The sequence below is a fragment of the Bemisia tabaci genome, chromosome 9 (genome assembly GCF_918797505.1).
Source record: "Bemisia tabaci chromosome 9, PGI_BMITA_v3".
Classification (NCBI taxonomy): Eukaryota; Metazoa; Arthropoda; class Insecta; order Hemiptera; family Aleyrodidae; genus Bemisia; species Bemisia tabaci.
Window position 1 is genome coordinate 4,256,978 of NC_092801.1, and position 17,207 is coordinate 4,274,184.

The window sequence follows — 17,207 nt, forward strand, 5'->3', positions numbered from 1 at the left end:
GCATCACCATTTGAGTCGGTTGGGCGAGATTTTTACGAGTTAGGAAAACACCGCGAAAATGCCAACATGGTTGCCAAATGGACCTGAATATGACATACGTCTAATGCTCCGAGGAAAACTGCTGCGCAACTTCCCATTTGACAACTCCGCGTTTCAAATCGTAAACAAAATGTAATGACGTAAAATTGCGTCTCAAGTTTGATGCCTGGAAGGTGTTTTGGCCATTGACACAACGAACGACGGAGGAGTGGGTCATTGTCACAAGGAAAGTCGCCGTATGAGCCTTCGGACGTTGTCAAATTTCTTGAATAAAATACTAAATCCCTGAAAAATTTGCGAATATTTTCTTCCGAATTTGTTAGAATTACTTTAACCACAATTTACTCTGAAGTGTGTGAAAATTTCGAGGAGAAATATTCGCAACTTTCGTCAAAAATTGCCATATTACCGGGTAAAATTAGGCAACATCGGAATGATTATACGACGTTCTTCCTACGCGCGATAGGTCATCTACCGGATTTCAGTTGGATTCTGCACGATTTTGCAACAGAGCCGCGTTTGGAACCAACTTGGCGGACTTCCCTCATATTTGCACCACGGAAGAATATTCGCGTATATAAGCGTTGGTGGCTTACCTAATCGATACAGTTTATTCTTAATCGTTTACTCGACAGTGATCTTCTTCTAATTTTTCGCATCTTCACGCTACGATGGATTTCACACTCTTGGTGAGTAGCGCAATATCGACTGCTTGCAATTCACATAAAAATTGGCGCGAAAAAGTCCAACACTGAAAAAATACTCTCGGCGTTTTTACCAAGGTCCGTTGGTACCTTTACCATCTCACTTTTTTACCAATCATTGGTAATTTTACCAAGACAGACTGGTAAGCTTACCTAAAGACCGGTATTTTTACGGTTTTTTTTCAGGTAAGAATACCACTTTTATTGGTAATCAATTCCGGGTAACTTTGATATTTTATCTCGGTAATTCTACCATAGTCAATAAAAAATATTGGCGTTTTTACCAAGGTCCAGTAAAATTACCGAGAAAGTTCAATAATTTTACCGGGATTTCTCGGTAAAATTACCAATTCCACAAATGGTAATTTTACCAAGAAAAAATTGGGATCAAATAGAACCCTAAATTCTTGGTATTTTTACCCTTTTCTTAGTAAATACACCGAGCTTTTTTTTCAGTGAACTATCCATTGCGATTGTTAATTTTGCAATCGTTGAGATGTCATTGTATTATAAGGGGATGTAATAAGTACAAGGAGAAATTCAGAGGAACAATCTAGTATGACTAATGATGGGGTCGTATACGTAGCAAAAAGGAACAAGTGCGATTAGAGTTTTCAAAATCTTGCAACTTGTTCTTTCCTTTTAAAAATACTTCATGTATGTAGGTATTACAATTTACACAATTACTTTCCTTCAAAATTAACAATTTTTTGTTGCAAAGAAAACACTTTTTGCTATTCTGGGATATTTTCTATAGAATTATGAAAAAAACAACGTTTTTACAACCCTGTAAACACGGTAGTGTCTTTTTGCTGATGCGATCCGATGAGAAATAATACCTTTTACAGCAAGTAGGCAACTTTTTCATCAAACGATCTTTGCCACGCTGGGTCAAATAAACTAAATTTTATTCCGGCATTATAAATTTTATCACAAGAAAGAAAGGCAGTAGTTATTGGGGCCCAATGCCAGGCTACGCAATAAATAAATTACTAATAGTGTACGCATGTCGAGCATTAATGAGATTCGAGAAAATTGTTGTGTAACAGCACATTATCATAATTTCTTGTGCGTGATATTTTAAAGCGGGATGTTACAATAAATGGTCAATACAAAAAAATTCTTATTATTGACCATTTATCGCGACACATTATTACGATATATTGAAGTTAGGATTTTTCATTTCTGCTAATTTATTGGGGTGCTACCATAATTAATTGGGGTACTACCACAATTAATTTGAAAAGTCCATATCATCCAACAACCTCGTGCTTTTTTTCCGTGTTCGTTTATTCATTTGTACTATACGGTTCTTCTTGTCTGCTGTGTGTAAATGATTACTTTCTAATGTGCTGACATAGAGGCTTTGCTCCTTAAGACCTTCGGCGTTAATTTAAGTTACGTGCGTGTTTCTACTTTTATTTATTTATTTATTTTTTTTTTGAGCACAACTCTTTAGTGTTCCGCGATGGGATGGTTAAAAATCTTAATACGCATTTGATTTTACACTGAAAAAGATCGTAGTTTTCTTATTTAAATGAGTCACTGCTCAAATATACTGACTTGCTGACGGTATCATCCTGTGAAAAAATTTAAACTGCAGCATTTAATGCGAACCGCCGAGTTGAACATGTTAAATACAACTATACAAGCTTCAAAGTGACTCAAATCGCATCCATCGGTTTGAAGGAAAACTCGTTTTCCCACGCGCATACCCTGTTTTGAATCGGAAACCTCTTGAAACAGCACTCAAAAGGAAGCTCAAAGCTTCAAAAAAGAGGAAAAATCACGGGAGTTTTTAAGTACACTGGAAAAAAAGAAGTTGGACCTAGAGTCCAGACTCTTAAAAACATCGACTAGAAAAAATACTCTTGATTCAATCAGATTTTAGCTTAAATGCAGAATCAAGCCTCTTAATTTGACCGGATTTTTTTTTTATTTAAGCTTGAATTTAATTGAATCAAGAGTCCTTTTTCTTGTCAATGTTTTCAAGAGTCTTGACTCAAGATCCAATGTGTTTTTTTTCCCAGTGTATTTGCGTTGAGTAATTCTTCATTTGAAAAATAAAGTATGATAGGAAGTCTGCAACGTCGCAAACCGAGATACGTGGTTTTGAAGTTTTACCGTCTATACTTCAGAATACTTAAATTCGCACCCTGTCTTGCTAAAGCCACCTGTAGATCCTCCCCGATACAAATAATTCATCATAAACGATCTCTACGTTCCTGTTCTGCGTTCAAGTCACCACATCAAAGCCGTGTAATCTTAATTTTCTTGCGGCATGGAGAGTATGATTAACAGTGGCGTGGCGTGAATTGCGATATATCGATTGTTATACCGTGTAAACCTATGAAAAAGGATCGATAAACAGGGTGTTCGCAGCGAACACCTTAATAAGAGATTCTTTACCATAGGTTTAAAAGGCATAACAATCGACATACCGCAATTCACGCCACGCCACTGATGATTAATAAAAAGGCGCCGCTTTACGAGACGGATGAGAACAATTTATATGAAATGATTCCGCTCCTCGTTCAGGTCTGGCCTCAGCACCCATTCCATGGCCGTGAAAAGTTCCGGGATTCGGAACTTTTTTGTTCCAATCTCTCGTACTTCATGACCGTCAAAAGTTCCGCGATTTCTTTAAGATTTTTCAAAACGTTACAATGGAGTGGCGTGTCGCGCTTTGTGATTTATCGATTGATCTGCCGTATGAACCCATGGGAAAAGATCGATTGTCAGGGTGTTCGTTTAATAATCGCACTCGGAAAAAAAACACATTGAATCTAGAGTCCAGACTCTTAAAAACATCGCGAAGAAAAAATACTCTTCATTCAATCGGATTTTTGCTTAAATCAAGAACCAAGCCTCACGGAAAAAAATTAAATGTTGAATGAGCATTTATACTGTTAAAAAGATGTCTGACAAGTTTCAAATGCTGATTTTCCATTTTAACAAATCCTAACGTAACTACGCCCACTGCAAAACGAACAAATTTAAATGTTATGTTACCATTCTTGTAATGTAAAATCAGCATTTGAAACTTGTCGGACATCTTTTTAACAGTATAAATGCTAGATCATTATTTAATTTTTTTCCGTGCTCTTAATTTGAACGGATTTCCTTTCGATTTAAGCTTAAATCTAATAGAATCAATAGTATTTTTTCTTGTCCAAGTTTTCAAGAGTCTGGACTCGAGATCCAATGTGTTTTTTTTTTTCTAGTGCGGTTCTTTACCATAGCGTCAAACGAGAAAATAACGCCTCGCCACTGAAACGTTCCAAGAAAGTTCCGGAAAATGCAAGAGATCCGGAACATTCCGGGAAATTCGATAGCTTCGAGATCAATTCAGAAAATCTCAAAAGTTCCGGAATTTGGAACTGATGAACCGGTGAATAGGAGAACTGGGTTTGGTAATTTCGTGAAATTCTATATAAATAGCTTACTCACGCCCTTGAGAAAATATTAATTTATTATTATTTACTATGAATTAATATATTTGATACTTGGGCTTTTGCAGAGATCGCTGATCCTGATGTTGGTCGCTCTGATCGCGCTCGCTGTCGCTGCTCCGGAACCAGGCTACGGAGGCGGTGGTCACCATCACGGTGGAGGCGGCGGTCACCATCACGGTGGAGGCGGAGGTCACCATCACGGTGGAGGAGGTGGAAACCATTACGGTGGAGGTCACGGAGGTCACTACGGAGGCGGCGGCGGTGGTCACCACCATGGGGGCCATCACCACGGTTGAAAAATCCCGCGAAAGCCCTCACTATTCCTACTCGGGCCTCGCCTCGCATTGTTGAACAAAAGTTACCACTAATTTAATTATTAATTTATGTGTTAAGTAAATGGGCTATTTATTTATCTCTGGATGAAAAGCGACGAACAAGCAAAAAAAAAACTAGAGCTGATCCCATTCATGATTTTCTTGTATTGTTCCTTCAACGAAGGATCATACGCTTAAAAATTGATCGATCGTAATGTGATGATTGACGAAAGTTACCCGAAATGGATACGTTTTTCGATCTCAAGGAGCTTCAAAAGCTCTGTTAATTATTCAATAAAATTTTTCTTCGTTTCTTTTTGTAAATATGCCTTTGTAAAATTTGTAAAAAGAATAAAAAAAATTTGTAAAATACTTGCGATGTGTAAATAAAAAATTCAAAATTGGAAAAAAAAATTGTGATCTCTTTCATCACGGTAGCATGCATTCCTGATTCAATAAGTGTAGTCATTTCTTCCTAGTGGATGTTTGTACGTCGGTTTAAAGTTACCACAAAGTTATAAATTGCGCGTTGTGGCCAATATTATTTTATTTTCGGTATTTAATGTCCAAACTGCTGATGCGGAAAAACGTAACTTTTGCATTCCCAGTGTTATGCCGACTTATTAATAAAATTAAAGCGATTTTTAAGAAACCAAAAGCTCAAGTCAAGAGTGCCTGCATCCACTGCGACATTTCAAAATCGCAGGCAGATTTGCCTTTTAAAAATAAAACTGTAAGAACATTTACTTGAAAATGAAAAAATGTTGAATAGTTATCTTCATAAAAAAAAACAAGCAGAAAAATCCAACATGAATATGTTGGAAAAGCGTGCCGAATAACTAAAATGTTGGACACATACCTACTATTTTCACGTCTTTGTTATTTGCATCAATTGGTACTTTTTGCTAAATTTGGGAGAAAATATTGATTCATGAACGTTGAATGTAAATTGATTTCTAAGATTCCGTCCAATATCTTGATTTTAAGCTGATATGCGGCATTTCGCACGACCGTGACTTGGGCGAACTGCCGTGCATCGAAATCGCGTTGAGTTAATCTCTTTGGATTTCGAACTGTAACTTCTCTCCTATTCGGCCGATTTTTACAAATGAGGTCTCTTTTCATTTGTACTTTAACGGGAAGTAAGGAAAAACTCGCTAAATGGACGGAAAACAATTTTTGTGAAAATTTGGTGGATCCTGGCGTCACGGTGAATGGTTAATCGGGCGTGGAAGATAATAGGTTCGACGAGGCGATCCTCTCCTCGCCGTCTTTTATTGCCTTGCTCCAAACCTGACACCCAAAGCTATATCGGGAGATAACTGCAGTGGTTTGAGTGGATTTCTGCAGGGGCCACGGTTAGTACATGGTATGCAGAGTCACGAGGCTCATCACAGATTGCACTTGCAGAGCAAGACGCTCATTGGCTAAACAGTTTTGGCGGGAAAGAAGGTTCTAGAGTTAAGTCCTCCGAGCGTAAGAAAGCTTCTATGAGGTTTTTGTCAAATGTAATAATAATATTTTGGCAGGAAAATGTTCTCAAGGGTTCCCAATTAGTAGTTCATTCGGTTTTTTGGTAAGAGACCATCAGGGCTTGACAGTATAATGGTTCAAAGACAAGAAAACGGGTCCGAGGAAAAAAATATTTGGACGGCCCGTTGAATAGCATTGGTTGATCGGTGTGCTGTACTCTGGTACATCCGAGTGATTTCAAAAAGCGAGCCCTACTGCGGGGCGATTATTGAAATGATATCGACTGTATGTCAGCGCTTTGTCGAGTCGCGCCATCGACTAAGCCATTGCTTAGTCGATGGCGCGACACGACAAAGCGCTGACATACAGTCGATATCATTTCAATAATCGCCCCGCTGGCACGCTTAAAAAACTGTTCCAGTACTGCCGTCCTAAGTAAAAACACCGTACAAGCATTCGAATTTTGCCAAATTTCCTCTTTAAAAATAATTATTTTTGAATATTTCTCCTTGAAATTTTCAGACGTTTTAGATCAAATTACGAACGGAACTCTGTGAAAGATCAGAGGAATACTTGCAATAATTTTCCTAAAATTCGTGATTTATCGAAGGAAATTTGGCAACGCCTAATGACCCATACGGCGTTCTTGCGTAGCACGGCAGAATAAGTCGACCAAATCCACTCGCAGAAATTCGCCTACAGGGGTGGGTGAGAGCGAGAGAAACAGATTATTTTTGTTTGGAGCCCGATAGACTGATTTAGTGACTACGTTATTCGATGTAATATCGATCTCTTGGTTCAAACCAAAACAAACTAACATAACCTCATATACGAATTATCCATGAGTTATTAATTACATTAATTTATTAAAATTTAGTAGTTGACCGCTTAAAAATCAATAAAAGACTCATTAAACACGCGAAATTCCGATTCTAAGAAACAATTGGACGCATTTTACCACCATGGCGCAAATCAGAAACATGGTTATCAAGTAATAAAAAAGAAAATAATAAAATAGCCACTCAGGGAGTGACTACATTATCCGTTACTCAACTTTCTTCCTAACTTCAAAATACCTAGCATATCCCATCGAATGTTTTCCAAGACCCAGTCTCACTATGGTATGGGGAGTTGTCCTGAAGGGTCTCAGGATGTAAAAATGGTGTTGGTCTTCTAGATCCTACCCTTTTTTTCTTCAAAACGACCACCACAAATATTCCTAATCCTAAACCTAATAAATCCAACTCCTAAATATTATACTAAATGTCTCTATAGGGTGTAGGCTCCACTACTGGAGTAGAAGCCACTAATATAACAAGAAGAAGAAACAAGGTTCTGTGTTCGTTTACGTTGGAACGAAGGGTTCCAACCGAAGGGGTGGAATTACAGGGTGTCTACCAAAGACAAGAGACCATCCACTAGTATCTTGGCCATGGTGGAAGCTGTTACTTTCGAGACTTCAGCATTCTACTGTTGACTTACCTACATGGTTGATGTTTAACAACGTGTTGGCAGTTTCGTTTTGCAAACAAGCCGAAAATGGCCGAAGTTTAGGAAACTTGTTTGGCTCATGACGTCACCTGAAGCTCATCATCGACCATGCAGGTAGGTCAACAGCCGAAATTAGGGTGATGACTGTTGCTCCCTGATAATTGTCCATAAGGAACTGTTGAATCCCCGAAAGTAAAAGCTTCCACCTGTCGCCAAGAAGCCAGTGGAGGGTCTCTTGTCTTTGGTGTTTACTAAAACAGGCTAGTCAAAAATAAGTACTTTTACGGTACTTTTTCAGTACATTCTCAAGAAATTTAGTACCTCCTCTGACAGAAAAATTCCGCACTTTTTCAGTACCTCCATTTGACGAAATTCGGAAAATTTCAAAAATTTGAAATTGCGACAAAAATGACAAAATATTAAAAATTCCGGACCTTTTTGCGGAATTTCCGCACTTTTTCAGTGCTTCCGGGCCGCCCTTAAGAAATCAGCACTATTTCTGGACTTTCCGGAAATCTCGTACTTGCAGACACACTGTATTGAATCGAATGACGTAGCCACTGTTTCAGTCTCCAGTCGACCAGATTCACTCGCGGAATTCGCCTACAGGGGTGGGTGAGAGTGAGAGAAACGATTATTTTTGTTTGGAGCCCAATGTCACGCGGTCATAGAGAGCAAAAGTAGCATGACGTAAGCACGACTATAGACGATCAATTCAATTCATTGATCAGCGCATGAGTGTGCGTGCAATTGCACGCACACAGATTCACGTGTACGCTATCAGACAGCTCCCTGGACCGTGTCCCAAACGGTCAACAGCCGCAGGAGAACTGCCGCGCTTAAGAAGAACGCCGTATCAACATTCGCGGGTTGCCAAATTTCCTACGATAAAATTATCATTTTTGAGGATGTTCAGGAATATTTCCTCTCGGAATTTGCAGTTGATTTAGATCTGCCTGCGAATGGAATTATCTGTAAAATTGGAGGGAAAACATTCACAATTTTCTCTGTAAATTAGTATTTTATCGAAGGCAATTTGGCAACGTCTGAAGGTTCATAAGGCGTTTTTCCTTAACATGGCAGAGAATTGGACAGGTTTTTTTTTTTTTTTTTTTTGGCGACATCCTCCATTACTTACAATCGGAGACCCGGCCGGTGGATTTTCTGCGACGGAATTTTCCTAGCGCCTCCCGCTGTGTAACCGGTGGCGTGGCGCGAGTGATCGACTGTCGATATTCCCCCTTTTGAAGCTGTGGTAAAGAATCGATTATTAGGTCGTTCGTTGCGAGCACCCTGTATATCGATCCTTTTCCGTTGGTTCGAATGGCGGATAAATCGATGTATCGCAAAGCACGCCACGCCGCTGTGTGTAACGCGTTGCAGCGCGCTCGGAATTAAGTAGATGATGACGAGAATAAAATAAAATCCATTGATGAAATAAAAGAGTGATCCGCGAGAGAAGGAAAGGCGAGTTCGCGCCAGATACCCTTTCGGTCTGATTCTGCTCAGTTGTGTTTTGTGATAAATTTTACGAGAATCAAAATGAAGTCAACTTTCACGGTGAGTGCTGAACATTGTTCATCAGATGAACATTTCTCAAGAGTGATGTGATCGAGGAGGGGAAACAAATCTTACGCGATTGAAATTATCCTGTTTTTTGGTCGCCTTGCACGAATAGAAAAAAACAACTTAGCTTCGATAACTTCCATTGGGGGGGGGGGGGGGGGTGAAGTTTTGTTGTTTAGTAAAAGGTTTCTGCTGATCTGGATGTTTCCTTGAGATCTGAAAACCTCGAGTGTATGCCGAGTGATGTGATCGGGGACGCGCGGTTGACATTTTCGAGTTTTTCGGTCACTGCACGGAAGATAAAAAAACTTCGCTTAAATAACCTCCAAATGTTTTAATGTGAGATTTTGTTGTGTAGGAAAAGGTGTTTACAATTCTGGGTTTTTCCGCGAATATTTTAAAGCCGTCACGAGAGATGAAAAAAGAAGGCGCACTGAATTTATCAGCATGGATAACTGAAGTTATAGGCCATAGGAATTGTACCTCTGTTTAGGTACATCACCATTTGATGTGATCGGGAGGGAAAAATAATCAAACGAGGTTGAAATTTACGTGTTTTAGGATCACTTTGCACGGTTAAAAAAACCTCGTTTCGTGTTTTTTGGGTGACTTTGCATGGGGAAAAAAATTATTTCCGTGTTTGCTGTTCACTTTGCAGAGGGAAAAAAACATGGTTACAATAACTTCCACATTTTTTCTTGTACAATTTTGTTGTTCAGAAAAACGTGTTTACATATCTGGGGGCATTTCCTTAAAGATTTTAAACCCATTACGTGCGACAGAAAAAAAGGTGCTCAGAAACTATCAGCTTAGGAAACTGAAGTTTTAAGTCATAGGCAATGAACTTCGGTTCGGGTATATCACTATGTGATGTGATGGGGGGGGGGGGGATGGATCAAACGCAGTTGAAATTTTTGTGTTTTTTGGTCACATTGCACGGGGAAAGAAACTTGGTTTCAATTACCTCCAAATTATTGATTGCACAATTTTGGTATTTAAGATAACGTATTCACATATCAGGACATTTCCTGAAATATTTAAAACCGTCACGTGCTGCGAAAAACTACAAAAACTACAAAAAAAAAAAAAAAAAAAAAAAAAAAAAAAAAAAACGCCCGAAACCTAAGTTTAACGTTCCATATGAACTGATGTTGTGTCTTCCTAACCATTTCTTCCCCCCTCCGTGTGGGTTAACTTTCTTTCGATCGGATCAACTTAAATTTTTTTTTTTCAATCAAATCTTAGGTAACTCCCAAGATACCTACGAATTTAAACAGCGCCCAACTAACCTAATTTATTCACTGAAAAGCTTCGTATTAATATCGTTAGGTAAAAAGTTCGTAAAAGTTCAAAGCTTGCTGTAAAGTTTGGTAATTTGTTTTTCTGTAAACCCAAAAATGTTCGTTACACCATTTTAACATGTGGGTGGATGTTCCTCTTGATTCGGAAGGCCTCGTTGAAGAATAAACCATGCAAAGAGGTGTCAAGGCTACTTTTCCCTCATTATTCCATTGACATTCTCTCGTTTTCCTCACCTCCAAGTTGTCACACCAAGTAACTGAAGTTCTCAGTCTTGGTGATTGAACTTCTGTTTATAAAAATAAACTTTTTGCTGTTTATACTTAGGCTCGCGCTTATTACCGACGACGTCCATTATCTAAACCGAAGTTTTGAACCTTCAACCGTAGACTTCAGTTACCTGAAACGAAAACTTTGGAGGCTCAAAATGAACCGAGGCTCAGTTCCTTGTGACCTGAGTTTTTTTTTATCTCCATGGGGGTTAATTTCCTCTCAATTCGATCAACTAAATGTTATGCATAAATTGACCAAACCCTACGGCCACTCCGAGATATCTCAATGGACCACTAGACAAGGTACGAATTTAAGCGATCTGATACATGTTTCTTTACTAAAATTTCACGTAAAACACGATGCGCACAGCAAAAATTACCAATATCAACTCCTTATGAAAATATTAAATGATTCTTCATGCATGAATTCAAACCACTCGCTCATGAAAACTCAATGCTCTACGTGATTCACATCGCGCGCTAAACGTTATCATGACAGCTCTGCTATATAAAAATCTGGCAGCCTCAATCTTGACGCTTTGGCTCAGCTGTAGTAAATTGCTTATAGTTTGAACAACACTGGGAAATGAACATTGCTCGATTGAGAAGCTTGCTGAAACCGTTGTAGAGCGCGATTTGACTCACGTGGAGCTTCGAGTTACTTGCGAGCGGGTAGTTCAAATTCTTCGTAACCAATGTGAAATAAAAACGTAAATATCTTCGTCAGGGGTTGGTTTTAATAATTTTCGTTGCGCGGACCGTGTTCTGAGTGAAATTCTGGTTAAGGCGAACGTGTATCAGATTGCTTAAATTCATACCTTGTCTAGTGGTCCATTAAAAAATTGTTCTGCTAACTTAATTTACTCAAGTCTTTGATATTCTTGGTAATTACTTACGCACATTCCCTTACGAAAGAATGTAACAACATTGAAAAGCTGCCAGATTTCTCTTCGGAAATTGCGTTTTGACGAGATAAACCTCGGGTATCCACAATTGAAAATTTCTTTGATTTCTCTCTTGATTTCATTCAGAGATCAGAAAAGTTTTGGGCAAAAATCCATGCGTATATTCTTCTAATAAAAATGAATTGTTCAACTCAATTTTGCAACCTTGGAATGGAATTATATTCCTAATATCTGGAAGGGCTTAAAAATATAAATATCCGGAAACGACGAATTGCGCCGTGCAAAGATAACCATTAACGCAATACAATTTTCCCTCCAACTTTCCGTTTCGAGTTCTTACGGATTTCAAGTTCTTAAACCAAATAATTTTGTTAGGTTAACGCAGGAACACGCAACAAAACGAACCAAAAAAATAACTAAATTTTATGTAGCTGTGTGCCCTTCTCCTTATGTTGATACACAACCATGTTTATGTCCCTTCACTGTCGGCGATTTTCGTTGAAAATTCGGATTTCTATAATGACACAATTCAAATGACACCTCTTCGTAAATCCAAAGACAATTCCCAAAAATTTCGGGGAAAAAATGATTTAGTTCCTCATCATACTTTTTAACGTCATAATAAATAAACGTGGTGGTCTACTTCCACCACGCGCAGATATAAGCCGGGTGCACGGAAAAAGAGCGAAGTTTAAGTCATACTAATTTAAAGATAGTCTGGAATTCTTTAAAAAAAAAAAAAAAAAAAAAAAAAAAAAAAAAAATAATAGGGCGCTACGCCCCCTGACCGCTACGCTGCCCAACCCCCCGAGGGCGGTTCACGGACCTATTGTGGGTTGATCTGGTGTGAAATAAGACAAAGCTCTAAAAAAACAATTTATCTGCGATCATATTAATGATTGTAGGGCGAAGTAGTTCATTCATTTTCGGTAACTTCTATGTAAAGAGAAGAAATAGAAAAAAAAAATTTTAATATGAGCTCAGAATGATCGAGGAAGTCAAAAATAATGATTCTTTACCATGAAAAAAAAAAAAAAAAAATTGTAAAGAGTGCGTCGCGAAATCACTGAAAAATTCACTGGAATCGCTGGATAATTGAATGAAAGAAGAAATTAAAGAGGCGATCAGTCGAGAGCACACACTGATAAAAATATTTGTGTTCTTGTGCTTCTCTTGGTTAACTTACCTATTCTGGCGCAAAATAAACCAAGAGACATTGTTGCCCCTGAAAACTGTTAACTTCTTATTTATGTAACCACCTAATGGAAACCACCGAAAAAAAAGAACAATTTGTTGAGCCATTCAGGTTATTTTTAAGAAAAAGAGAAAGTTGCATAATCTTTGTGACGCTGTAATGCTTTGCCATCCGGTTTCGGGAAATTGCCACGGCGGGAAATTTGAAAAAAAAATTGTAAGTTTTGGCGTTTTTCCAAGTACCTTTTTGGTGCGCGATTTTTTGGCGGAAAAAATGCTACTAGGGAGACTCTCAGTTTTTGGACTAATGACTGTACTGAAGTTAGGAGCGCTTGAAGTCGGAGACTCTAACGGTTGAAATCGGTGGCAACGCTGGACCACAGTTCTGTCAAGGATTATAATATGGTTTCATAACGTATTATTTTAGCTTTGAGGCATTCAATCTTGCTATGAATATTTGAGTCAGAGATTTCAATTCACCCAGTATGGCATCCCTTTCTAGATCCCTACTCTGCCGCTTCCCACAGGCCTCGCAAAATATGATGAGGCACTTTCCTTCCAGTGTCTACATTTTTTCTAACGCGGGGGAAAAAGAGTTAAAGCCACCTGAACGATCAATGCAGCATTATTATTAAGAACGCTAATTGTTAGTTAAATCAAGTTCGGAAATATTTCCTTCACCAGAGTGGCATTTCTAATATTTTCCCCCGTTGAATTGCCAAACGGCAAACTCGGGTTTCCTCAGACTGTTAAATGGACTACATTTATTGAAATTTGGAACTCAATTCAATTATTAAACGACAATTATTACTCAATTACTTTTTTGCAATTCTAGCCCGATTTAAAAACGACGTATTTGCCATTAGTTTCCCTATGCACACAAGTGTTTTTCTAGAAGAGCCAGAATTTAGAGTTCCAAATTGCAAAATGCAGTCCACATGAGCATCACTTAAAATGTAGCCTTAACTGTTGTACTTTGATCATTTCTTTGCTATAGTGCCTTTTCTAATGTTACACATGTGTTTGCTCGCAGTCTCAAAGTTTCTTTTGTTTTCTTTGTTATAACTATGTCATCTTTTTGTGTACCAAATCATTATAATAAGTATATGCTTGGTTGAGGACTAACAAAATAGGAGAAAAAAGAAAGAAAAAAATCCGATGTTTAAAAAAAATTCAACGAATAATCAGCCACGCACGCGTCCATGTATCAGTAAAGTAAAACCTGCCACTCTTCTTTACACGATAGATTGTCTAATGATCTAATGAGTGATCTAATGCGCGAGTTCTTCGATAGGTAATTGCTGTTCAAATGGACTAAATTTTGCAATTAGGAACTACAAATTTTGGCTCGGTTTAAAACATCGTATGAGCAATTAGTATCATTATGCTTTAAGTGTTTTCGCGGATGAGCCAGAGTAATTCCTATCATTGCAAAATGTAGTCCAAATGCGGGGGGGGGGGGGGGGGGTTGTTATGTAAACAATGGATTAAAGCAGGGTCGTTGTGTCTCGCGTCTCGCCCACTTTGTTTAAAGTTTTCTGGGAGCAGGTTTTCAACGAATGGAAAAGGAAGTGTTCGGCATGGGTGTTCGAACGCCTAAATGAGATAGACACGTTTTTCAATTTGTGCATTGCGAATGATACGATCTTTGCTTAGGATGCAGGAGATGCAGAATACATGGCTCGGAAGTTAGTTGGGGCTTCGATTCTTCTGATAGATCTAGAATTGAGGCAAATAAGTGATAATAAGAAATAAGTTAAGTTTAATGAGCACGTGCATAAAACTGCGAGTAAAGGTAACAGTTTCTTTTAATGCACTAGCACTGAGGGAGAAATGATTGATTTCAAAACTCATGTTTTAATCGCTCTTTGTATTTTGTAGGTTGTCCTGGTCGTCCTGGTGGTTGCGGTAACGGTCACCAACGCATCTCCGTGGGGACACAGAGGCCACGATGAACACAAAGGCCACGATGATCACAGAGGCCACGATGAACACAGAGGCCACGATGAACACAAAGGCCTCGATGAACACAGAGGCCACGATGAAAACAAAGGCCACGATGAAAACAAAGGCCAAGATGGACACAAAGGCTCCGATGGACACATAGGCCACGATGAACACAGAGGCCAAGACGAACACAGAGACCACGATGAACACAAAGGCCACGATGAACACAGAGGCCACGATGAACACAGGGGCCACGATGAACACAAAGGCCACGATGCACACAGAGGCCACGAGGGACAGCAAGGCCACACCGTACACAGAGGCCACGAGGGACAGCAAGGCCACAATGTACACAGAGGCCACGATGAACATAGAGGCCAAGATGAACACAAAGGCCACAATGAACACAGAGACCACGACGAACACAGAGGCCACGATGAACACAAAGGCCACGGTAGACACTAAGACCACAAAACATGGATGCCAGCAATCACATCTCAAATTTAATTTATTCCAGTTTGAACAGATTCCTCTTCTCGTACCAGAATGTCATACCAGACATTAGTAGCAAGATTATGAGCTGACGCTTAACAAGTCCAGATAAGACACTTCGTTGAAGATAAAAATGAGAAAAGCAATAGGTTATTATGTATTTAAAGTTATAGAGTAAGTTTATGTAATACATGTTTTCCCCCTCTCCAATGTACCTCATTATATTTCGATTGAATTTCTTTGATCATCTTTCACGAAAAATAAAAATCGATGCAAAAGTTTCCTAACCGTTGAACTTAAGAACGAGCAAACCCTTCATTCTTTGATGACTTTTCTTGATTCCAAACTTTGTCAGATTTACATTCCGTGCGACGCACAGTGGATCAAGTCAATCAGAGAGGTTGGACATTAAATTTTTGACTAAAATTGCAAATTCTGATGTTAATTTCGACACATTTTAAATTTCAAGGGATGCGTTCAGAAGAAAATATAACGAGGAAACCAATGGAACCACTTTTAGAAACTTGTGTATAAACAGAGTTATACGCTTCTGAAGTTTCCAAATTTTGTCCGACCTATCCCATTGACTCGATTCACTGTGCGACGGAGGAGTCAGGAGGTCTGAAACTACACTTCTCCAAAAATGTATTTACGAGTCATGACAAGTGTTTGTTTATTGTCGGTCAGGACATTTCACCAGCAGATTGAACAACACTCCATGCACGAGGTGTGTTCAAAAAGTTACCGGACTTGCTGCCCTGTCCTTAAAAATGGGCCGATCGAGCTAAACTGGAGCTTTTTTAAAAGCTTGTACTTCCACAAGAATAGGGCTTATTGATCTTTTGAAAAATATTTATTAGATTCTGCAAAGCGTCAATTTTACGGCGGCATGTTTGACTAGCTCGGCGATTTAGTGCACTACACATTTTCGGATGGGCTGATCCAGCTGGCACATCCAATTCCACTGCAATGAACCACTAGACAAGGTAAAAATTTAAGCATTCTGATACATGTTCCTGATCAAGAATTCCACGTAAAACACGATCAACGCATCGAAAACTACTGAAATTAATTTCTAATTGTGATATTAACGATTTTATTTTACATTGGTTACGGGAAATTTCAATTACTCAATCACAAGAAACACAATACTCTACGTGAGTCAAATAGCGTACCACAACGGTTTTGGCAGGTCTCTCAACTGAGCATTGTTCCTATCCCATCCTTTATTGTTCAAAGTGTAATAAATTTGCTATAGCTGAGCCAAAGCGTCCAGATTGAGGTTCCCAGATTTTGACATTGCAGAGACTGTCACAATTAGTGCGCGATTTGACTCACTTGGACCATTGCGTTTTCATGAGCGGGGGAGATTTGAATTCACGCGTCAAGACATTTAATATCTGGGTCGGGAGTTAATTACAGTAATTTTCGTCACGCGAGTCGCGTTATACGTGAAATTGTGGTCAAGAAACATGTATTAGAATGCTGAACTTGGTACCTTGTCTAGTGGTCCATTTCCGCAACAGTAGTGCACTAGTACAAGGGTCTTCCCTAACAACTTCACATACATTCTCCACATTTGCATCATTCAGAGAAGTCGCAGATCGTCCCGATATCTCACTATCTCCTTTTGCCGTCCTCTTTTTAAGGGCAACAAATGCCACTCAAAACAAACTGGAAAAAAAAAACACATTGGATCTAGAGTCCAGACTCTTGAAAACGTTGACGAGAAAAAGGACTCTTGATTCAATCGGACTTTTTGCTTGAATCAAGAAGAAATCCGCCTAAATCAAGAGGCTCGGCTCTTTGATTCAAGGAAAAATCGGATTGAATCAAGAGTATTTTTTCTTGTCAATGTTTAATAGTCTGGACTCTAGATTCAAGCGACTTTCTTTTTTCTAGTGCACAAACTCCGACCCATCATAGCATCATCGCCGTGTGCTTAATCAGGCCAAAAGTCTCCTTCGCAGATTTTTTGCTAACGGACGCAAAATTTTGTGTTCACTCTTTACTAGGAATTAAACGAGTATTTTCGCGAAAATCAGATTAACAAAGC

At 38.9% G+C, this 17,207-nt stretch overlaps 2 protein-coding genes across 2 annotated transcripts; both read left to right on the forward strand.

The window, feature by feature from the left end:
- Nucleotides 1-638: 638 nt before the first annotated feature.
- On the forward strand, nt 639-4,926 carry LOC109043110 (uncharacterized). Its single transcript, XM_019060225.2, has 2 exons — nt 639-728; nt 4,264-4,926. Exons 1-2 carry the CDS (start codon nt 711-713, stop codon nt 4,492-4,494), a joined length of 249 nt encoding a protein of 82 aa, XP_018915770.1. The 5' UTR covers nt 639-710; the 3' UTR covers nt 4,495-4,926.
- Nucleotides 4,927-8,877: 3,951 nt separating this feature from the next.
- On the forward strand, nt 8,878-15,432 carry LOC109042739 (uncharacterized). The gene is made up of 2 exons (XM_019059694.2): nt 8,878-9,036; nt 14,594-15,432. Exons 1-2 carry the CDS (start codon nt 9,019-9,021, stop codon nt 15,122-15,124), a joined length of 549 nt encoding a protein of 182 aa, XP_018915239.2. The 5' UTR covers nt 8,878-9,018; the 3' UTR covers nt 15,125-15,432.
- The last annotated feature ends 1,775 nt before the right edge of the window (nt 15,433-17,207 follow it).